Source organism: Myiozetetes cayanensis, unplaced genomic scaffold (genome assembly GCF_022539395.1).
Source record: "Myiozetetes cayanensis isolate MyiCay16 unplaced genomic scaffold, myiCay2020 scf6-25, whole genome shotgun sequence".
In the NCBI taxonomy this organism is placed as follows: Eukaryota; Metazoa; Chordata; class Aves; order Passeriformes; family Tyrannidae; genus Myiozetetes; species Myiozetetes cayanensis.
Window position 1 is genome coordinate 48,097,246 of NW_026087853.1, and position 23,407 is coordinate 48,120,652.

Below are 23,407 nucleotides of genomic sequence, written 5' to 3' on the forward strand. Positions count from 1 at the left end.
ATAGCTTCAGGCACAGTTAGAATTTAAATCAGACATGTTTTCTTGACCCTAGCTCTCTGATATGATGAAAGGTGTGTTAGCTTTCACAAAACAGTTGAAATTTGGCCACAGAATTCCTAGATCAAATGCTTTGGATGGGGGAGAACAAACTACCCTTTCTTTCTGGAGCTGCCTGCACCTAAAAGAGGAATTGGCTTAATAAAGCCGTACCCTAAGACTCAATTTTAGAGAAACAGTTTAATTATCACAAAAGGTAACTCTCGACAAGATGTGCACCTCATCCCCCAAATGCTGTACGTACACCTGTTTGTTCCTAGTGACATTTTCACCCTGTCAAGAACAAGGGGCACCTCGTGTTGAGCCCAGTCATTTCTTGTAGCAGAACCACATCAGCATCACAGAGCGGGGATCATGCATCAGTCTGCAAAGGCAGACAGGGCACTAGGCTGAACAATATGCACACATTTCCAAACAGAACTTTGGTGCAGACAGTGGCATTTAACTGAAACTCAGCTTTTACCAAAATATTATAGCATAATACAAAAATCTAAAAGCAAAAAAGGGTAAAAAGAAGCTGCTGACTTCCACACACCAGTGAAAAAAACCCCTCTTGCATAAATGGAGCAGCAGCACAGAACAAGCACCAACTTGGCTACACCAATACATCTTCTGTAGGAATTTGCAAGAATTATCCACCTAACATCATACTATCATATTTTAGCATCATACCAAAACATAGTCATTAAGCCACCATGCAGGCTAATGGGAATTTCTTCTGCTGTACTGAACACTGCTGTGCTTGCTTAGAGTACATATTGTCGCTCTGATTTGTCTTTGTAGCAGATGCATTTTTAACAGTCACGTTTAGTCTGAAGTAAAAAAGTTTAGTAGCCCATCCTGGGCTTTAGTACAGTCAAGGTGACAAAAAAAATACAAGGATTGCATTAAACTGCATATATTCTAGAAAAGGGGGTTACTCTGCATTTAAGTCACATTTAATACAAGACAAGTTGGTCTGAAACTGGGAACTGATTCTATTTGGAACAAAGTATGGCACAGATTCCCAACATCTATGGACGTTGTGATAACACATTTTTCTCTTCGCAATGATTATCAATTCGCCAAAAACAGTATAATAGTCAAAAGGGAAGAACGAAGGAAAACAGGTTTAGGAGAAGAAATAAAAAAATGCCTAAGAATTGAAAATAAATGACTTCTTTTGTAAGAAACTTTATTTAACGTTATTTTTAAAAATGCATTCTCTCCCCAGAACAAATGCCACCATTAAAAAAAAAAAGGGATTGCAGTAGCACACATTTGCACTCAAAGGAAAACATGCAAAACTGATGGCTGAAAAAATTCTGCATAAAAATCCAAGACTTCAGGCAAAAGTTTGCCCCCGTTTACCTTTAGGGACCCCAGACCATGAACAGCTTTCAGTGCAATGCCTCTTGCTTCCAATTGGTGGGGAAACATATGGCAGGAGCTTGTCTTCTGACAGCTATACTCTCCCAGATGTTTGAAGCAAAAACAGTCTCAGCTATGTTTTAAGATATCATTGTTAAACTGTTGCAGAAAGTACAAACAATTCAATAAAATGTCAGAATCCAGTGAAGAAAAAATTTTGAGATCTACCCTGTGCCATACACTTAAAAAAAAATTAGACAGAAAAACAAATTTTATTAATACACCCTCTTTAAATTTTTTATTTCTGAAAGCAGCTCTTTATGCAAATCAAAAGCAGTTCCTGAGTAACTGCAGTAAACAGTGTCTTTTAAATATTTTTGCGCCTCAGCTCTTCTGTTTTGGTTCTTCCTTGTTTTTCTCCCTAGTTTTCAAGTTTTTTTTTTCAGTTCTTTTTCAAAAATGTGCAAGTTCAGTTAGCATCGTTTCCAGAAGTCCACAGCTTGCAGGTCTTCCTGCAAGAACTCTAAGTTGATCTGCACATACCTAGGCTGTACTCCTACCCTATTGCAGGCTTTGCTCTCAGACCTGTACAGCGTGCGCCTTCACGTCTTCTTCAGCATGCGCCGGGACTGCCACGTGTGGAACTTGTTGTAGGCCGTCTGCAGCATCTCCTCTATATGGCCTACCAACTGAAACATTTAAGAGGGAGAGAAATTGTCCCAGCTACTCGAAAAACAGATCCCCTCCCCTTCCTTTGCTAATCAGTTTGATTCATTTTACTCACTACGAGTAACCTCACTAAAATCAGAGGTGTGCCAGAGGAAGGCTCTATTGCAAAGTATCCACAGAGGGAGCAGTGCAGAGAGCTGCTAAGCTGATAAGGTCACAGGGAAGTGACACCTGATTGTGCTGTCTGTTCCAGTACTTAGTCTGCAACCACTTCACGTCTGACACGGTGGGAGACAGTCTGAAGTTGCTAAAGTTCTACTTCATGGTGGAAGTGAAAAACGAAACATGACTTTCCCCTTTCTGTTGTCTCACTTGAATAATTTCACCTTATAGTTCTTGACAGTTGCTGGCATCACTCAGCAAGTTAGAAGGGGAGAGGCAACATGCTTAACTGTGCACCTAATTTCCCTCTGCCCATTTCGTAGTTAACAAAAAACTTAGAATGCCCTAGAATAAAAAGTAACAAAGCTACCATCCTTAATAGTTAAGACTGAAATTATTAGTAGGCACCCACAAAATTAAACAGCACTTTCCCCTTACATTTGTGCTTAAATACTGTCTCCGAATCTTTTCTTGGAATGGGCAGAGCTTTGTAACCTGAAATCTTTCCAAGTTGCTCCTCATTTTCACAACCTGAGAAAGACAGAAACCAGTATTATAATACGGACAGTATTGTAACAACACGTAAATTTTATTTCCTTTAACAAATTGTTCTCCAACAGAACACCTTGTAACTGATTTGGGGGGCTAACTCAGGTACGTGTAGTTTAAGAACGGACAGTTATTCAAATATCAGTCTCTAACACTTCTTGAGTGCTTATCTATTTTTGAGGCAAGTGCAGTGTGCCACTCTCATCATTACTACTCCATCAGTAAACACTATATATAGATAAAGCTATTCATAAAAACATCTTTTTTTGCTTCAAGCAAAGACTGTACCGTGGATTTCCACGCCACGTTTTGCAGCAGACATACAAACATACCTGAATGCAAATTTTTATCTTTGTTTTCCATGTGAGGTTAAAAGAAAGAATACACATATACCTGGCTGTAGACAGACATCTCTTCTTGTCTGCACCTTAGTTCTGAAAAGCAGTGTGTGTTCTGAAGGTATGACAGTGATTTTTGCAATGGACAGAAGAATAAGGAAAACTCGCTTGTAACTGTCACTACAAAGGTTATTTCTTGGAGTTGGGGAAGAGGAGCTTTAGGTTCTGTGTTTTAAACTGGAATGAGAACCCTGCAGCTGCAACAGAGAGGCAGGAACAAGGGTGATTTTAACTAAACAGCACCAGCAGAACTGCTGAAAAACTTAATGTTTCATGTTGTTTTGTGACCTTCAGTTTTAGGGATGAGTAAGTGCTGTGCTGATTTAAGGCACGTGCATTAATTCTGTATTTCAATAATGAGAGTCCTTCTAAACTGTGATCTCGCCACATCCTAACCAGGGCCACGCTAAGGAGCTCCACCTTACCTTTTCTTCTAGGAATGGCGTGTTAACAGGGAAGCAGGACCAGAAGTGTCGTAGCAGTTCCCCCGCTGCCACGTACAAGTGTTTTAGTTCAGACTGAATGTCATTTGGCACCATCTCTGCAACAGAAAAAAGGTTCTGTCACATCACTCAAACTACCTTATGAAAAGTGAGAATTAAGGCTAATGAAGGAGGTCAGCAATGTATGTTCCTACTAGAATCACCAAGAAATGGTGACTGGGAGAGAATACTGAGGTGCCTCATCCCTCAGCACCTCTTAGATCAGGACTATTGGCAGTTATTAGATCAGGTTCAGCTGCTATTTATGGCTCTACACTTGGAAGCTTGTGTGCTATATAGGGAGATCCATGCCGGGCAAAGAATGGACACCCAACTTAATCTAGGATTAGAAGTAGTATATTTGTATTGTTCTAACAGTGTGGCAGCACTGCTTCTGAGACCAGCACCTTGTGCTCACAGCACAGTGCTAAGTACTGTGTGGTGCATACTGCAAATTTTTCCCTCTGTCTTACATTGGCAATGAGAATATGGTCACAGCAGGTGCAACATGAAAAATCCAGACAGGAAAAAGGGACTGTATCCCAGATGATCTTAAAGAAGAAAGGGCGACTGGGTTCAAGAACAAGGAAAAAACCACAACCATAAAAAAACAAACAAAAAGCACACACAGAGTCAGTGCGGATGAGGAGGAGCATGCTGAACTGAACTGTACATAGCAAACTCTAGAATGAGGCTGTTAAAAAAAAAAAAACAAAAAGCAGTGGTGGTGAGGCTCCAAGTGAAGTGTACCCACCCAGAATGTCAAATGTGATGGGCAGAAACCCTCACCATTGCTTGGTGATTCCTTTTCTTTCAGTACCATAAAGAACTCATACTTGCTTTTTCAGCTGTCTGATTTAGTTTCTGTTGCTTTTCAGACCAGGTAACACAAGATAAACTGGAAAACTATTATAAATCCTAAGAACAGGATTCATCTGCTGTCAGACTACAGAGACAGGAACTCAAACCGGCAGGAATGGGACAACAGGGAAAGGGGTGGTTGTGTGGAGGTGTGAGAAGGAGGGGTTATCTGATTTACCCTTGCAGTCTGCAAGTTGCCTTTTTTCACAGCAAGCTGTGGATCTTAAAAGCAGATTGCAGAAAACCTAGTTTCAGACAATGATCTAGACCTTGCTTCTTTAGAGCTTTCAGGGTACGCCTGCATTTTCTACAATCCAAGGGGGAAAAAAATCAGTAAAGACAAGTAAAACCCAGTATCTGTAAGAGGACTTAGTATCTATCAAATGCATCCTTCATTGCTTGCTCTGTAAAATTTTCCTCTTGCTCACTTGCCCCAGCACTGGTGTAACCAGTACCACCCTCATGGTGTGGCTGGGTTGTTGCTTTTCTTTTCTTGCTGTAACCCAGTACTACTCCAGCTACACATTTCCATAATTTCCTTTATCACTGTAACACATTCCAAGGGAGAGATGAAACAGCAAGCCAGCTCCTGCTGTGCAATGCAGTAAGATACGATTAAAGTATTAGACATCCTAAATCCTTACGGTTTATGGCTTGCTGTGTTCCACCCTGCATAAGTGCTCCTCCAGGTGACAGGACTGCAATAGTGCTGGCAGCATCACCACTTGAAAGAACCTGGAGGGAGAGGGAACAAATATTTCAGCTCATGTTTTCCAAAAAAATCTTCTTAAACTAAGTTCTATTTCAACCCCAATGGCAAAGATTGGTTGAATAGGTACAATAGAAGTTCAGGTGAAGAGTCAGCTCTTCTCCAGAATTAGTCACAGTGTCTTTAAGTGCTATAGCTCATTTGCAGTGAAAGCTCTCCAATTAATTTATGGGAAAAAAAACACCTTTTCTTTCCTTAGGACTGGAACTGGCTGTGCAGCTACTTTGAGGTGAGACAGAGAATTACTGTACAGAAGGGTGACACACTCACAGTTGTGGCTGCTTTACTAACGGGGGAATTTCAGACAGTGGCTGGGGTGATTGGCCACAGGGCTGTGCTGCCCTCCTGGTGCCAGGACAGAGCTTCTGTGCAGCCCATGGTCAGATCGAGAGCCTACCAAGTGCATTTAGGAGCAAGAGACCAGTTCAGTTACAAACCTTCCGAGACCATCACACCCTAAACTTCAGAGGGTGGGATCAATACACTGGCCTGTGCATGACTCTCCTGCTTTACTACCTCATACCTTTGCCATTTCCTCAAAAGAAAGCAGGAACAATAGAATATAACTGAGCATCAGCAATGACTCACTTTCCAATTGTGTAGATCTTAAACATGATAGCTCAAAAAGTATTGCCTAAAGCTGTAAACTAAATCAGGTAACATAAAACTGGAGATAATCTAAGTTTACCCTGAAAAATTAAAATTCCAGTAGATGTGAGACACAAACCTATACAGAAAGCAAGATGCCAACATCAGTAGGTAATTTTTTTTTTTAGTATTCTTCCATACCTGAGTTAGTTTAGGTACATATGCTTCCATTTCTTGTCTAATACTATTAAAAGAATTAATTATATCCTGACTGGTTGCATATTGCTGTGATTGAATTGGAGTTGGACCATGATAATACCTGTGTGGTGAGAAAAGGAAAGAGAAAAAGTGTATTAATAAGAGTGTTGGTAAAGCAAGAGGCCAAGCTCAGTGGACAGTTCTTCTAATGTTTCTAATTTTAGATGCTTTATAACTGTTGACACTACTATCTAAACCTTATGTATTGACAAAGTAGAGTACGTTGCCATGTGGAAAGAGGTTGGGTGAGGGATGGTATGGCAGCAAAACAGGAGCTTCCATTGTTGGACCTGTGATCATTATTTTGCTAATGAAAATCTACCTGTGCCACCTAATTCTGGGAATATCCTTAGACTGGAGCAATTCACATCTCTGTACAGTTGAAACTGAGCTAAATGATGTTAGGTGCACATTTGGAACTGTTCTCTTTCCTGTAGTATTGCACCTTTTCTGAAGTTACATCTTGTTTCTCAGACTCTTGTTTAGGAAACAAGAGGATTACTACTAGAAAAATCCTAGACCAGTGAGCAGTCCAAACTATCCTGATTGCACTTTTTTTGCCCGGGAGTGGAATTTCCAAGGAATCTTACAGATTTTCCCATGTAACACATACATTTTTCCATTGAAAGCTGTAGCGAAGTGCTGAACTGTGACCGGAGGTCTGTTAGATTTTCACCGAAATTACATGTCAAAACCATTCAGGGAGGCTTACAGAGACTCAACACTCTGAAAAGCAAGATGAAATCGGGCAGGGGGGTTGGACTACATGATTTCAGGAGGTCCCTTCCAACCCCAACCACTCTGTGAAATGAAAATACAAATTTTAAAGGGAATTATTTGGAAACTGGTTTATGCAAGAGCTCATATTAGGTTTCTAAACTTAGCCTAAACACACTTAAGTGTGGTAGAGACTAAATCAGCTGGTTCTATGCAGGTTGTGATGAGAGACCTGCTAGACTGACCATGCTGAAACAGCTGTGCATATTTTAACTCACCTATCAGACTTCTTTAAGTTTAGTGCAATAGTTTTAACGCCATTATTCTTTGATAAATCTTCGTATTCAATGGCCTCCTGCAGTTTCACCTAAAACAAGCCAAATAATTATACACATTACAAATGAAGACACAATTCCATACATCTAGTGCTTCCTTCCAGTTCACTGAGTTTGAGCAGGAAGGTTACTAAAACCTTAAAGAAAACCAGAGTGTGGAATGACTCATGTCTACCCTCCAGAGGGAACCCAATATTGTTTAGATTGTGCCATTTGGATGTCTTGGCACTACTGCTTTTCTGCAGATTTTGGCCAAAACTTGTCTGTCCCTGCCACTTCCAAAAAGTGTTCTGCTATACAGATAATTACTTCTGATACTTATGTCCATCTAACTCCACATTAGCAGAAATAGTAATGATTTAATAGCTGTTGTACAAGAGTGTCAGACTAAAATCACAGTAATTACCCAAGCTACCCAGTGACAGCAGGGTGGAGCATTAATGGTAAGAGGTAACAGCACAGCAGTATCAGACTTTGTACAATGATAAAACATCTTTTGAAGTCTCCTGCTCTCCTGCTACTCTTTCACCCCCCTTTTCATCACTTTTATTCTAGTCCTGGTATATAATTTTTGTGCTCAGTAAAAACTGCAGCTTTGGGGGAATGTCAAAGGTGTTGACTATCCCAACATTTAACAACATAATGTATCCTACAACGTTTTCTCACAATATAGCAAAGTTTGGGGTCCTTTTGGCATTTTCTGTTTAGGCTGTCAGCTCCAGAAAGAGCGTTCAGTTCAATTTTGTAGCAATTACAGTACTCTCTTCCACTCTGTGAGCTGCTATAGTCAGCCTAAGCCAGGCTGTTGCCCTGTATTTCAGTACACCAGGCATCAACTACACTTTTAGTTCGATCTCACTTCAGCTTCTGACTTTAAGATGAAGCCTGCCATGTTCCAGTTTAATCATCCCCTCTACAAACAACATGCTTGACAGGTTAATATTGGTGCTTGAACACCAACATCCCTTTCTGATGGATGTTCTCTAGAAGTTTTAAGGCATTTGGGAGGAAAAAAAAAAGAGAGCAGGCCAAAAATAAGAACTGCAGCAAATGGAAATAACCAGATTTCTGTGTCCAATCAGAAGCATGATGGAATTTTTTACTTTCACTGAGCACTCCTGAAGAGATAAACAGAGTAATACTTCAAGGTGTAATTTATTTGTGTTTACCAAAGGAGGTACAAGCCTTCTTACAGGCTGTTGGGTTCTTACTCTATAGACTTCTAAACAAGGCTAAAGAGGTTTTGCTTCAGAGGTGTCATAAAACAAGTAAGGAACTTTCAGCAATCTTCTGAGACACAGAGCTTCCAGTTCCATTAATCAGAATTGCATCAGCTGACTTTATACCTTTTTCAGTGGTGGCTGAAAGAAATCTGAATCCCTGGAGTTTCCATCCGTACTGCTGGTCTCACTGTAATGGTCATTTTGTGCTTCTCTTAAAATAGAGAAACAGCATTAAGAAGAATTCACCTCACAGGAAACTTAAGATACAAGCTAGAGACAAAGTAAATACATCTGTTTCAAAAACTTTATATACACGTTCACATACTGTATGTCAACTTTTTCCCCTTATATCTTCATTTCTAGCAGTTGATGTAGATAGAAGGAACCAGTTCCTCAAATTAACCCTGCAAATCACAAGGGAAATTCAACAGCAGGGGAAGGTCCTTCTCCCTCTCTTCAGATAATAGTAGCATGCCAGCAGTGCATGCAGGACACAGCAAAATCATGGCTAAATTAGAAACGCTTTGTATATGCTCTTATGCAACCAGCTATTAGCAGAGCTCTGGGAGTCCTGAGATACTACTGTTCCAGGAGGAAAGCTATCCTTTTGTCCCTTTCTGAACTGAGAAACAGAAACGCACATGTTACCCAGAAGAGGTTGTCCAGTGTTTGGTTTGTGCGAGACAGAAAAACACCACCAGGGAACCCAGCTACCAGAAGGAAGTATTAACTAAGATCTCTCACAGTTAAGGTCTGTAGGGTTTGGGTAGCATAGCAATGCCTTGCTGGTTGCCCATAAACCAGTTGCAGAGCAGACAACATCAAACCCATCTCGTGCCTCTGTTAAGAAGTTTCCTTTGTGAAGTTCACTGTAAATATATGTAACCACCTGACGCGTATTTTTGGTCAGGGGCAGGGTACTGCATCAGAGGAATCTTTCCTCTGATCCACCTGTGCCACACTGTTCTTTTGATTCCTCATTTACTTGCATCCCTGCCCCCACCACAGGAAGCCCCAGCAGACCTGCTGCTGGCAGGCAATAAGAACTCCCTGCAACAGCCCTAACCTGCACACAGCGAACAGAAAACTAATTCTGCAGCCTTCACCAGGGCTAGAGATCTAAGGGGGAAACATTCTTTCCTTTCTAATCTGCTTTATATGATAATTTGGCTAACAATAGCATTTGTCACATCAAATGGCTCTGAAAAAGTTCTGTGAAGTGAAATGGAAACTAAAGGTATTTTCATCTCTAGACCAAAATAATTCATTCATAAATATTAAAAGAGAAAGCTGGATGTGTAATGAAAGATGCCATTTTGTTTTGGAAATTTCTAAAGCCTTGTTACAAAAAAGCTTTTACACAACCCTGAAACTTACTGTTTCCTGAGGCCAGCTGCAAGGACCATGGCACTATGATGATTAAAGCGTTTTATGATGGCAGCATTGCTACTTTCTCTAGCAGACTTTGAGGCATTTGATGTAGAGGCCACAGAAGCAACACCATAGCCCTACAAAGAGAACAACGTTAATTACCTCCTGCCCCCAGAGAAGGACAGTTCTGTTTTCCCTTGAGTCAGGAAGCCTGCATGCCACCTCCTTTGCACTCCACTCAGTGATACTGGCTGCATCAGCACCTGAAGCATCATTTTCCTACCTCTGCCCCACCATCACTTTATGTACTTGGAAAAATCTCCAGTGACTATTTTGTTCTCTTAGCGCTTGGCAATTTAGAGGTGTCAGAGACAAAAAATATAAACAGATCATTTTATAAGACTGTGATCTGTTATAAGTAAAAACAGAACTAGCTTAGAAAAAAATTAAGGACCACCTGTACAAAACACAGGCAAGGAAGAGCTAGCAATTGTTTTACTGACCTCTTTTCAACCTCTAGTGGAACATCAGCAGCCCACAGGCTAAATGACACCTGTCAGGAGGATGTGATACCACTAGGAACTCAGGAAATCTCATGCCTTCCTGTTGGCAGAGCTCCCCACTTACCAGGTGGCTGAAGGCAACTCTCTACCCCATGTGCGGTTTCATGATTGCAGTTCACCTGTCTCAAAAGCAAACCAGGGCAGTTTGCAGAGCAAACACACCTATCCTAAACTCATGCTTTCAGACTGTTAGCTTTGGACAACTCTCACATAAAAAAAAGAAAAAACCCAAAAACAACAACAAAAAAACTACTGCAGCGACATTATTAATTACAACTTAAAGTTTCAGTTAAATTAGTCAGCAGAAGAGCAGATCTTTAAGTTATTTCACATCATGGTACACCATTGATATCAATTGTTTTAACTTGTACTTGGAGGCAGGTAATAGTTCAAGTTAAGTCATTTTTTAACAAAAAAAAGTATTTAAAGCTAAACTAAGAAAACTGTATAAAGTGTCCTTAACATTAGGCCGAATCTAATAGCAATGTTCAAAGTGAGAACAAATCAAAGACTTTTTCCTGTTTTGTTCTACTTTTCTGTACATTGTCACAGCTTCTAAAGGGTAGAAAAAACCCAAAGAGTACACTTTAGACAAAAAAGCCAAGTAGAAGAGTAATTCTCCATTTACACCCTGCACACCAAGCCAGATGTGAGGCACACAGGTCCATGGGCACAGTGAACATTTCTTTACACACATACAACAGCAGGGATGTTGAGTACCCAACCAGTGCAACTGCCTAATAAGTGACTTGGTGTAGAATTAGCATTAGTAGTTATTTTAAATGAAACTAAGGAGGGGGCATGGTTTTCTTCTGAGCTTTGCTTGATGTTTTTTCCCCCAACTACTTATACTTACTTCATCTAAGGATTTATCTTCCAAAGCTGTTAAATCTATCAGGGGGTTTTTCACTCCTTGAGACACCATTGCTTTTAACCCTGTGTGAAACAAAGAAAAAAAGGTATCTAAACAAATAGAAATAGTTGTGGGATAATTGCATTATATTTAAAAGACAAAGGTTCTGCAGAAGCCCAAGTAATACTGAGAGTAAAACTGTAACCCCTTTTCAAAGTTCCTTTAAAGTAAGGAATAGTTGTGGGAAGTTACTGTAAAAGATCCTCCTAGTAATTAGCCCAGTTTTCACCAACTTCTACATATCACTGAAGACTGTTTGATTAAAAAAAATAAATTGAGATGCATTTATATTAGTGGGAAATGGGAAGCCTTAATTGTGTTTCTTCTAATTTTGGCACTGTTTCTCTGCCCTGCCTAGGTAGAATGACAATTTATATCTGGTGATGGGTGAAGGGTTTTGCATTCCTAGTAGAATGCTTTCATTAGCCATAATACATACAAAGGAACAGTGTTAAGTGATCCCTACTCTCCACACTTCTGTATCATCACAAACCTATCTCAAAAGTTCAATAAAAATTTAAGTCACATATTATTTTAGGATTTCACATTAAAAAGACTGACAGAGAACAGGGATGGCAACTCCCCTGGAAAATCTGGACAATTATAGATCTTGTTTACTAAACCCCCATCTCTAACAAAAGATGTACCTGTTGTAAATTGTGCACATACCACAAAACACAGACTATGTACACAAAATTACTCCATAGTAACTGATGCTACAGCATAATCAACTTACTAGGATGGCAAATTATGGAATTTACCACTGACTTTACTATTGCATAAGTTGTAATAAAGCTTATTTCTACTGCTGCCACTTTCCAAAGGGTAATTTGTTTCAAGAAATGCACTTAAACTGTGAAACATGCTCAGAATAGCAAAGCTGTAGCAAACCTACAATGCCTTTCACTTTCTAGTTCACCAAACAAGATACCTATGAACACAAGGAAACCGTTGACCTCAGCTTTGGTAGGTTTACTAGATACAGCTCTCCAGTGCTGAGCTCCATGATTGTGGCAGCTACTGCAGAAACAAACAGCTCACCTTTCTCATCCAGTTTGGCACATTCTGCAAAGAGGTCTTTCGAGCCTGTATTGAGCCTGTCCCGATGAAAATAATGAGACTGAAAAAATCGGGTCCAGAATTCCCTCTCGGTCATGTTGTGTGGAACATTTTCTGCATATTTCATTTTTACTGTGAACAAAACCAAGAACAATTACAAACTGTTTCACAAATCTTTATATACCATTTTATGCTAACGTTTCCTTGCTGGTTTGCTTGCTCTCTGGTTAATGCTGCCTCTATTCATGCCCGTTATATGGAAGGGACTGCAGTAGTTAGGCATGAGCAACAGGTACTCCTTTTGCCCTGCAATGCTTGCTGATGCTTTGAAAAGAAATGCACTTAACAGTGGCCTGAACACTCCTGAATTGCCCACACACAAGGAGTCTGATTTGCCAGAGTTCTGGTCATTTTCAGAAACATATGAATATGCTTCTTCCCATCCCTCTAATGACGTAGGAAAAAAAATCATCCAGAACACTGAAAATATGGTCCCTTATACTTCCAGGTGCAGACTAACATTCAGTCTTTCCATAGTAGGACAGTAAAACCCCAATTTTTGAATGCATGTTGTTTGGTATTGTTCTTACCTGCAGGGTATGTTCGAAATATGGACTCAATAATATCTGAAGTCAAGTTGTACCTCAGACCATTGCAGCCATCTGTCTGAGGCCGTACATCAGCCTAAGAAAAAGCACACGGGGAAAAAAAAACCAGTCATGTCTGGATGCCTTCTGTAACTGGAAAAGCAAAAAAACTGGCATCTTGTAAACAAGCTCTGCTGCAGATAAAATAATCTTCTTCTGCCAATAATCCATAACTTATTTGATCATAATAGGTATTTTAGAATGAGAAATGAAAGAGCATGCATTAATTACTTTATTATACTTGCCACTTAAGGGACAATTCAACAAGTAGACTGCAGGCTTTAGAAAGCAAAGAGCACTCCACTGGTCAAAAGAAGGTGTGCTTAATTTAACATATCTTTGTTCCAAAGTAAAAATAGGTATCTTCACTGTATAAGCCTCATATTTTATTGTTCCCTCAAGAATTCAGTTAGTGAATAGTCAGCAACAACAATGACGTGACAAAAAAGGATATATGGCTCTTACACCTTATTTCCTTATATATTACAAGCATTTTAGTGTAGTTGATAAATAACACTGAATTCAAAAATGGAGGGTTAGCCTTAGTCAGAACTTTCAACTTAGATCTCAATGATCTCTTTAGGAAGTTCTGGAGCAAGCAAGTGCTCCATCCAGTTATCAGTAACAGGAAAAGTACATGACTGTACATGCTGCCACCTTTTCCTCCTTTTCCTGTGCACTTAAAGCCTGAAGTCCCTCTTCCTCCTAGGGAAACACTCGTTCTGAGCAAAGCCAGATAGTTACTTTAACTTGAACTAGGACACACAAATATCTGAAATTTTCTTCTTCACAAATGCAGAGAACATTAAAAACAACCAGTTATTTTAAGAAAGGTTCAGTTTTGAAGGTTTGATGGTTTTCTTTCTGGTTGTGATTTTTTAAATTAATGTTAAGGTGTAAAAATAATGGGAGACAGGAAATCAGAGCAATCAAATTCATTTGGTAACTGATTCAGGTATTTCTAGGGAGAGAAACATAAATGTTTGTACAGCAGCTGCATTATAAAACAACTCCTACCTCCTCTTTCCCTCCTAAACCCACCGTGTGCATTACAGAGGTGGAAGTGGGATTCCAGCTAAAGATTCATATCAATGAATTGTGCTGCAGAAGTGGAAACATGTCTCTGTGTGAGGAATCTGAAGTTGTACCTAGACTGCTTTTAAAAGTGCACTGGGATTACTGAAGCATGGCTTCTACAAATGGGTAAAACAACTGATGGTTAGGGAAAGAGGAGAGAAAATGAGCTTTCAGATATACAAGTTGTTCTTCAAGTAGCTTGAAAGCATGTACTAGTTTAAAAACTTGGGGAGGGAACAAAATCCTTGTGTGGAAAGGTTCATTTATGCATGTCAATGCTGCTACAAACACACTTTCTAATTTACTGAGCTAATACACTGTAATCTAGTGACTCTATATTCACCATTACTCCTGATTCATGGAAGGCAGAGCAGCAGCACAAACAGCATCTGCCTACCGGCAATTTAAAGTTCAAACTGGGCATCTTAAACTGATAAAATGTTGAGGTTGCAGATTTGCATAAAACTTGTACTTCTCTTTTTTTTTTTTTCCCTTTACATTTGCAATAGCCTATCATGCAAGCTGTGGCACCAGGAGAGAACAACACTGAGGTGTATGGGAATAAAGTACATGAGCAGAACTCTCACTTTCCCAAATTTGTTTGCTCTAAAATCCTTTAAGTTAGAGGTTCAACGTACCAGGAATGCTGCAGAGATGCCCACATCCTGCTTACTAGGTGCTGCAGAATTATCCCCTGCATTCAGGCTTAAACGGTTGGCCCAGAATTCTTCAGCACTGATTACTTGGCTCACAACAAGGTCTTTATAGAGCTGAAACAAAACAGGATCTTCTTGCAGCATTCTGGTAAAAGAATGTATTGAATAGAATTGAAACGCTGCAGAATAAACCACTGCTATTTCCACAACTAACATGAGTCCACAAAAGGAACAGAAACCAACTTCTCTTCCAAAATGCTGTGCATTTCTTAACAAGACTGTGTAAACAACCAACCTCAATAGCAGCATTTGTCTCAAAAGACTTAAGGACTAAAAAAATGTTTAAGGAATAGCCCTGTATTTTAGAAAACAGTAATGCCTAAGAAAAAGTTAACGTGGGATTAACGTCTTGTCCTAAAATATCCTGATGCTCTTGTGTCTTTGCACATCCAGGACCGAGTCTCCTGAACTGTAAAAGCACAAAGAATTTTCTTGATCTTCCATTCCAGATGGATGGAAAAAAAGGAGATTTCAGCACTGTCCAATTCTTGGTTTAAGATCTTAAAATTCAGTACATATCTGTGTTCCAATGCAAGAGTACAGATTACAAAATATGCATGGGATAAGATACCTTGAAACACACATTAACCCTTGTTTGTTTGTTCATTTATGTTTCTGAGGTGACAGTGGGATCTTCATCACTGAACTATCACACACTGCACAAATGCTACAGATACATTCAGTGTCACTACTTCCACCAGGGAGCAGCAATGTTTACAAAAGTTATTATCCAATTATCAAGTAGCACCCTTACAACCCAAAATGCAAAGACCGTATATGCACCTGAATCTTCAGTAAAATCACATTTAAACAGCTTTTGATAGAGCTGTGTACCTTATCTGAAACCCTCTTGGCTATTTTCAGGGAATCAGCCAATAACCTCACCAATCTTTAGCATGCACCTCAGGGTCTTGATCAATTGCAAACAACAACAAAAAATCACGAATGTTATGAATATGTAGTACATGGTCTAAGGAAGAATATGGATAAAGTGGTATCTGGACAAAATGAAAGTCTGCAGCTGCTCCGAGGACGAAGTAGCATGAGGTGGAAGTGAAAGCTTTGTGGCAGGACATCCCTATTATGTTTTAACCACCACAGTTTCTCCAGTTTTTTCTTGTTGGTACAAATATGGATTAGTGGCAATTCTTACAAATCAGTGCAGTACAAAGCAGTCTGTTATTCTAATTATTTCACTACAGCTTGGAATTTTGGTCCATACCCAACTCCCACATATCAACAAATGAAGGAAGTGCCGCAGAGACTCTAGATGCAGTATCCTTCCAGGGTGAAATTTTTTGCCTCATCTGTTGCAAATTAAGCTAATGAAGCCCCATCACTAGACTTGGGTTTCTAATCCTCTAGAGAACACGCTATGGCTGAGTATGTGCAGAGATTCTGGCGTTTCAGTAACTAGAAAAGCTCCTGATGCCTCATGGCGTGATGCTGTAAAACTCCATTTAAGGATGCAAGGACTCGAAGCTCAGACTGCCCGTGTTCTCAATACCAATACTGTTAGAAATGAGGCACGTAGCAGAAAGAAACGAGTATGGGAATAGTGCCAAAGCAGGCTGCTCTGCTGCAGACCCTAGTGGTTTCTGCAGTACTGGAACCAGTTAATCCTGGATGTGTCACTGCTCCAGCACCAGGGCTCTGGCCCTTCTGCTGGGAAACCTCCCTTTAAAGATTCAATCTGCCCCATAAGGCAACGCTCCCATGTTTTGAAAAATCTAGCTTTAACTTACCTAAGTTCAAAGCTAGAATAGTCTTTGGAAATGGAAGCTTGTAGACACAGGATTCCCAGCAGATGCTAGAATGAGGTGAAACTCATGTGGGGAGTTGCAGAGAAGGGAGCTCTATGGCCACAAGGACTGGTTTAACACAAACAGTTTAAAGGAACGGAAATGTATCTTAGCCCTTTTGGGAAAAGGACTTAAGATTCTCAACATCTTCTCAAAACATTTTTTAGAATAAACATCCTGTACGCCAAATAACAAACTTCTGCATCTCAAGTGATAGACAAGAAAATACCTAACTATTTAGTAGTCTGTAAAACACCAGAAGAGAAGATTTGAGGGGGAAGAGGCTATACAGGGAGGGAAAAAAAAATCAAAAAACTCCAGAAAACTTCTGGAAAAGGAAAAGAATATCTTTCAAGCAGATTTTCTAACTGATACATGTATATTTAAGACTAAAAGAGACTGCAAGTTGGGTGCTCTCATGGCCATGTGAAAGAAAGAAAAAAGCAGATTGGCTGCATTTACACCTCAAGAACGTGTCACTAAGAACACAAGTACAGTCTCAAAATGTGACAATTATGCAAGTCCAAGGAACTGCCTCTAAATTTAAAGCAGGGAGATTTTTACTAAGGAAACAAATGCTTGTATCACTCATGATGTTGAAATAACAACTGTTAACAGAAATACATGATAGTTAACCTAACAATTAGAAGTAAAAAAACCCAACAAACTTTAGGTTCTTTACCTGTTCTTCTCCTCAAGTTCTTTATTAGCTTTCCTTTTGAACTTAGGCAACAGTTGCTGAAGAAGATCCTTTACTGCATCTCGCTCCTTCACTGCTGTGCTTTCATTGGAGAAGTGGAAGTTGGTCGTGTCCCCTGCATGCAATACCAGCTGAAGCTGAATTTTAGCTTTACCTTCTGGACTGATTTTCTGGCCTAGATTGCAGAGAGACAGACAGTAAGTCTTATACAAGAAACTGTCTTCCCTAGAGTATTTGCTCATAAGCAGTTATCCTCATCATCCAATTAAATACCATTATCCTGCGTGTGAATTCCAGCCATGAAAGTGGAACACTCAGTCTTCCCCCTGAATTAGTCTGAACCCTGCACCTTGTTCACTTGTAAAACATAAGACACAGACACCAGCAGCTTGTTGCTCAGTATCCTTCAGTTCCTGCCCAGGAGCCCTAATTCATGTTTGCATTCCCCACAGCCTCCATTAGAAAACTGCCAGAAATGCAACTGTCATCACCCGGACACCTCGACTGGAACCAATCCAGGCTGCTGCTGAAAGGTGACAACCTCATTCCCCCTCTCTGCTTCTTCCTGATGCCTTTCCTGTACTGCTGTTAGTGTTTGTGCAGCAAGCTGAACCAAGGAACTGACCCACTGAAAAGTACCCCCTTTTGTTTTTCCAGCTGGACCAGCTCCCACAGGAGGACAGTGGCAGGAAAGCAGAGACAGGGTGAGCAGCAGCACGCCTGGATCCCAGCTTCCAGTGGTAAGTGCAGTTAGCCACTAGCTAGCCCAAGCTGATCACCAGTGCCTCCAAGGTACTACTACACCCTCATGACTCATAGGAAAAACCTAATTCCTGCTTCCATCCTCATAACCAGAGGGAGCAGAGGCTGGGACAGCAACGCTTATGGACTGTTATGCTATACTGACTTCAGTGTAGCTCTGCAAATGGCACTAACCTAACTTTTAATATTACCCCTTTCTCCAGTGCAAGTGGGAGACAGGAACCAGATGTCAACACTAAATCATCTTCTCTATTACAAATTTACAAATATATTCCACCTTTTTTTTTTAATTTTAGATGAACAAAAGAGCATCTTTCATCTAAGTTAAAAATACTTCAGTGCCTATATATGTAAGTATTTAAAATATAAGCTGCTTAAGTGTAAGTTAATAGCTAAATAAAACCTTTGCAAAGTTGATTATTATAGGTGAACAGGGGTTTAAAACTCCTTCTTACAGTCATATTTAAGAAAATAGCATCTTAGTTCTGATTCATCACGCATTTTTGAACATGCTGCAGTACTTTTATGTCTTTAAACAGCAATAATCACTAAACCATTACCAAGTGACGCACACAACTTACTTTTTATTCCTTCTTTGGCATTACAGCACATGAAATATGAGCACTAATTGGAGCCAAAAAGGCAGCATGCTATAGACATTTACTGTTTAGTTTTGACTTGCAAGTACTCTGCTATTGCAACAGCAAATGCTTATTCGGAATGTTACCAGCTAGGCCAAACTACAGAAGCTGACACTTCTGAAGCTATGGTCTGTTGGATGAAAATAAAAGTGCGAGTTCATTTTATATGAAAATCGAAACAGCTTTACATGCTGAGTTTAACAGATGACATGCCAGATAGTTTCTGTGTTAAGACTCTGAAAATCCTATACGCTTCCTCAACCCTCCTCCCACCCTTCCCTCCACAAGCATATGGCACAGATTATTTTTCTGTTCAATTTATTGCAGAAGTCTATCAGAAGTTAATATTAAATGGAGTATAACTCAAACATCTGAAGACTACAGAAGTTCTGCAGTAGCATCCTTAGACTGGTGATACTTCACCGCAGTCCTGATCTCTGCTGCTACACAGAGCAGCCTGGTCAAAGCTACTCTGCAACCTCCCTCCCTGTATCTCGTGTCATATGGCACATGAGCTTTGGGTTATCTTTAAATATTGGTCGAAATCCTGCTTACTGAAGCTGGAACAGGAGAAGTACTGACTTACATTTTATGTCTGCATACATATGGCTGACTGTGAAGCGGTCTTTGCCTTCAGGTGCCCACGCTATCCGTTCAGCCATGAGGTACAGAGCTCCATCCTGCTTCTTCTGACGTACCTTCTTTACAATCAGTAACACTTCTTCAGATGATGTTGCCATTGTGGCTGCAATGAGCTATTAAAAGCATAGAATTGAGCTGATTATTTATAATTATTTTTGCTCTAGGTCTTTGCTACTACTATGTATACTGAAGTATTACATCCACATTTACTTGTTCATGCACACAAATTTTGGAAACATTTCAGATAAACACACTTCCCTCTGTCAGTACAATCAGCAAATTTGTTTAAACAAAGTACTCCCAGCTAACTAAATAATGTATGCAATTATATGCTGATACTGCTTTTGCTCCAACAAAAGGCCCACAAATCTTACATTTAAACTGATAACTCAATTTTTGTGGTTTAATATTCCTTTACTGGTTTTTCAAGTTCAGAAGAATATTGAAGCTAAACAAATTCATAAATTCCAAATCTCTTCTGGTACTGGCAGCAATTCCCTTCTTCAATGGGAATGGCAGATGCTAAGTCATTTCAGAATTGGGAAAGATACAAGGTAATGTGAAAAATCGTGGATTTTCAGGTCGCTGTGCTAAAGACAAGGCAGGCCAGGCTGGTGACACTGCTGTTCTTACTGTGGTGGGTTTTGCCCAAGGCTTGAACAATGTTTTGTACATTTGATTGCAGCTGGCTAGTTTCCTACCCTTCTCCCCCAAAAGTCCGAGGGACTAATGTTGTACATACTACAGCACTGTGATAATTTTTCACCAGTCTCACACCAACAAGCCTTTTGATACTTGCTGCACTGTTCTCCCCAGCAGTCACTACCGCTGCTCTCTCCAGGTTCACCAGTTCTCAGGAGATTAAGGACACTGCACATATTACTGCACTCTGTCTACATACTGCTGTACACCCATCAGAAACGTACATCTTTGGTAAGTTTGCTGAAAATGTTTAGTATGTCCAATTGCTGTATCTTGTCTATCACAGACTTCACTACTGATATGCAAAGTAGTATTTTCCCATGCTGATATGCACGTTTCATATGTTTTAGAATACCTGTAGTATTTGCTGGGGCCCACGCCAAACTTAAGATTGCAACCTGCATCAGCTATCACACTACTAGTAGGTATCACAAAATGGTAATTCTAAGCATTTAAGTTCACATGCTTCTAATTTTCTTTAAAAAAAAAATGCCAGCAGCAAGACAGGATATTTTACTCTGACAATCTGGACAGCAGCATTCTCTTCAGCAGAAGTCTTACAAGCTGACATCCAAATGATTTAAGTAAAATACTGAATGGAAAGAGTTCACGGCAAAAGGGCTCTGCACTTCAGCTTTGCTCCTTCACCATTCCAGCCATCCAAAGCTTTGCCAAAGGGTTCAGTGATGCTGAGCTGAATGTGGGGTTTCACATCAGCACCACTGCAGCAGTCACTAGAACGCGCTGTGCCACATTCAGAGCAGCCCTGCTAATACTTCTTTCTCAAAGAAAACTGCATGGCATGATTTCAGGAGTGTTCCGTGGCATTATCCATTACAGTCTCCCCAGCAGCATTATTCCCTTTCAGTGCTATTCACACAGCCCTTTTATGTAGTTTCCTGTTGCAGGTCTGCAGTCTCTCATCTCCACCTTATCCTTACTGGAAAAGGGCAGCTGGCCACAGACTTTAACAGAATGGACACCTCAACATATGCAAGATTAGGGATTTTGACATTTTTCTCCCTTTGTTACTTTACAGTCCTTTAAGGTCATTATTATCCAGTGCAGTGGAGCCAAAGCCACAGAATGCAGAAGGAATTAAACCTGCACTGAGCAGCAAGCAAAAGGAAAGCATTTCCATAGTCAGGCTCATTCTCATGGCAGTTGCTTTGCTTTCCTACCATGCCATTTCACCCACCTACAACCAGTCTTTCAACTACAGAAGCAAAGGATTAGCAGCTACCAACTTCTCCTTCACAGCCATTCTAGCACAGTACCCTGCAGTGTGCAATCTGTGAGCACACAATTATCCCACAAGTGGCTCATTCCACCTTCTGGGAGGGTGAGCACACTGGCTCACTGCTGTTCTTTCTGTCATTGCTGTGCTTCCTTTTTCCTGCAATAATTTACGGTGGAAGTGGGATGATACAACTCCCGAGCACAGCAAGCATTACCCAAAATGGAGAAAACCCTGAGCTGTCTTTTTAACAGTACATCAGAAAGAATAAAAAACCTCCTATTAATAAGCAGGATTTAGGAAGGCTACCGTCTGTCACTAATGAAAACAAAATGGCTTCTTGTTACAAGAAGTACTAAATTCTAAAATAGAAATCTTGCGTGAGGATGGTCTCCTACAGGGAAGGCTACGTCCTCGCTAAGCACACACAGTGCACAACTCATTTTCCTTTTTTTTTGGACATATAAGGCTTACTGTGCAGCAGGGTGAGAGCCATCAATGCTCCACTTGTGCCTGCCCAAATCTCATAACCCCTACATTTAACAACGGAAGTTCCCAGGAATCAGTACTGCGGATGATGACACTGCTGCTCAGAGGGGCAAGGGCTGCAACATGCATGCAGAGAAATGCTGTTATTTAACGGCTTTAAGTGATAATTTTAATCTGCTGCAGCATTAGACAGACCTTTCTGTGGTTCAAGTATCTTCCAGAATAGGGAGATCAGATGGTTTATTTTAAATTCTCCAGCATCAGACCTTTTGAACTGATGGTCAATAGTTCTGAAAGCACTTGGATCAATCAGCAGCCCTAACCCACGAGGTGTGGCTCACCATCAAGCCTGTCTTGAGGACGTTAGTTGCAGCTGCAGTTTACGATTGGCAAGGTGTATCAGGAAGCTTAGTGTTGGCACAGACCAAAAAAAAAGGTTCTGTTTGCTTACCCACCTATAAGCCTTCCCCTCTTAGCTCTGTGGGAGCAACCACAGCTCCTGGAAATAATGTCAAATTCCCATAGCTATCCTTCCTCTATCACAGTGACTCTTCCCAACCACTTTTACAACTAGGTACCTCTCATCTCTGTTCGTTACAACACCTGTTCTGACCGCTCTCCATTACCAGCATTTCACTGCAGTCTCCTCCCATGTGGTTTTGCCGAGTTCTGAACAGAGATAAAGGAAATGTTTACGCATTTTAATAACCCTGACTTGGTCAGGGTGGGCACGGGCTGACAGGTGAGCTCTGGCAGATCTGATGCAGACCTTGCTCGTGGGCCTCTGCTCCCCACAGGGAACCGCAGAATCACGGAATATCTGTGCCAACAGACAGGCGCAGATAGATGGATAGATGGATGGATAGATGGATGGATGCAGCCGGGCCTGGGGACGGCCCAGGGGCCTCCGCGAGGGGCCGGGAGCAGCTCAGCAGCACCCGAGGGGCAGCGAGGTCCTGTCAGCGGGACACAGCCCAGCTGGACGGAGGATGTCAGCTGTGCCGCTTGTCCCGGTCACGGCAGGGGGATCCGCGTTCCTGAGCCCGCCTAAGGGCCAGCCCGGCCTTACCCGACTCGCCCCTCCACGCTCCGGGTGGGATGTCATCCCGAGCCTCGAGCACCGCACGGTGCCCGGGTGGCACTCCCTCGGGTGCCCCGGGAGCCGGCGGGGAAGGCACCGCCAGGGCACCTCTTTGTGCGCCGCCGGCCCCGGGGCCAAGTCCCGGAGCACAGCCCGGTGTCCGCGATGCCGCCGGCGCGGCGCTGTCACCTCCCCGCCGCCCCCCGGCCCCGGGGGGCGCACACCGGCCGCGCCGCCGCCCCGCTCGTCCCTCCCCTCACGGCAGCCGCGGCCTCGCCACACGCTCGCCGGGCATGGAGGGAGCGCGGGAGGCCAAAGGCCACCGCGCCGCGGCCCCGCCGCCCCCGGGGACGGACTCGGCGGAGCCGGGGCGGCGCGGTGGGGAGGCGGATCGGGCCCCGCCGTCGTCCCCGGGCGCCGCGTTCCCCCTGTCCCCGCGGCGGCGGCTCTTACCGTGCGGGCGGTGCGGGCGCTGCTCCGGGCGGTGCCGGGTGCTCCGGGCGGCAGCGGCGCTACGGGGTCGGGCCGCGGCCGCCGCCGGGGCCATGGGGCGGGCGGGGCGGGCACGTGACCGGAACGGGCCGCGG

The 23,407-nt window shown here is 41.8% G+C and overlaps 1 protein-coding gene across 3 annotated transcripts; it reads right to left on the minus strand.

Moving 5' to 3' along the window:
- Nucleotides 1-1,214: 1,214 nt before the first annotated feature.
- On the minus strand, nt 1,215-23,396 carry GTF2H1 (general transcription factor IIH subunit 1). Of its 3 annotated transcripts, none has more exons than XM_050335858.1 (15): nt 23,274-23,396; nt 19,256-19,424; nt 17,249-17,441; nt 14,687-14,849; nt 12,915-13,008; nt 12,307-12,456; nt 11,209-11,288; nt 9,796-9,926; nt 8,542-8,629; nt 7,139-7,227; nt 6,087-6,204; nt 5,173-5,263; nt 3,611-3,726; nt 2,677-2,769; nt 1,215-2,096 (listed from the first exon to the last, which is right to left on the minus strand). In XM_050335858.1, exons 2-15 carry the CDS (start codon nt 19,407-19,409, stop codon nt 2,010-2,012), a joined length of 1,647 nt encoding a protein of 548 aa, XP_050191815.1. In that variant the 5' UTR covers nt 19,410-19,424; nt 23,274-23,396; the 3' UTR covers nt 1,215-2,009. The 3 variants fall into 3 exon arrangements, with proteins under 3 accessions (XP_050191815.1, XP_050191814.1, XP_050191816.1); XM_050335857.1 differs by lacking the exon at nt 23,274-23,396 and adding an exon at nt 22,809-22,824; XM_050335859.1 differs by lacking the exon at nt 23,274-23,396 and adding an exon at nt 22,318-22,732.
- Between the last annotated feature and the right edge of the window lie 11 nt (nt 23,397-23,407).

What these genes read in the sequence shown, in the direction of transcription:
- GTF2H1 (XM_050335858.1), bottom strand. Translation starts at nt 19,409, where the DNA reads ATGGCAACATCATCTGAAGAAGTGTTACTGATTGTAAAGAAGGTACGT. An exon ending in ATTTCGAACATACCCTGCAG is followed by an intron (nt 12,457 to 12,914) that starts GTAAGAACAATA and finishes TTTTGTTCACAG; the next exon opens with TAAAAATGAAATATGCAGAA. An exon ending in GCAGCTGGCCTCAGGAAACA is followed by an intron (nt 8,630 to 9,795) that starts GTAAGTTTCAGG and finishes CTCTATTTTAAG; the next exon opens with AGAAGCACAAAATGACCATT.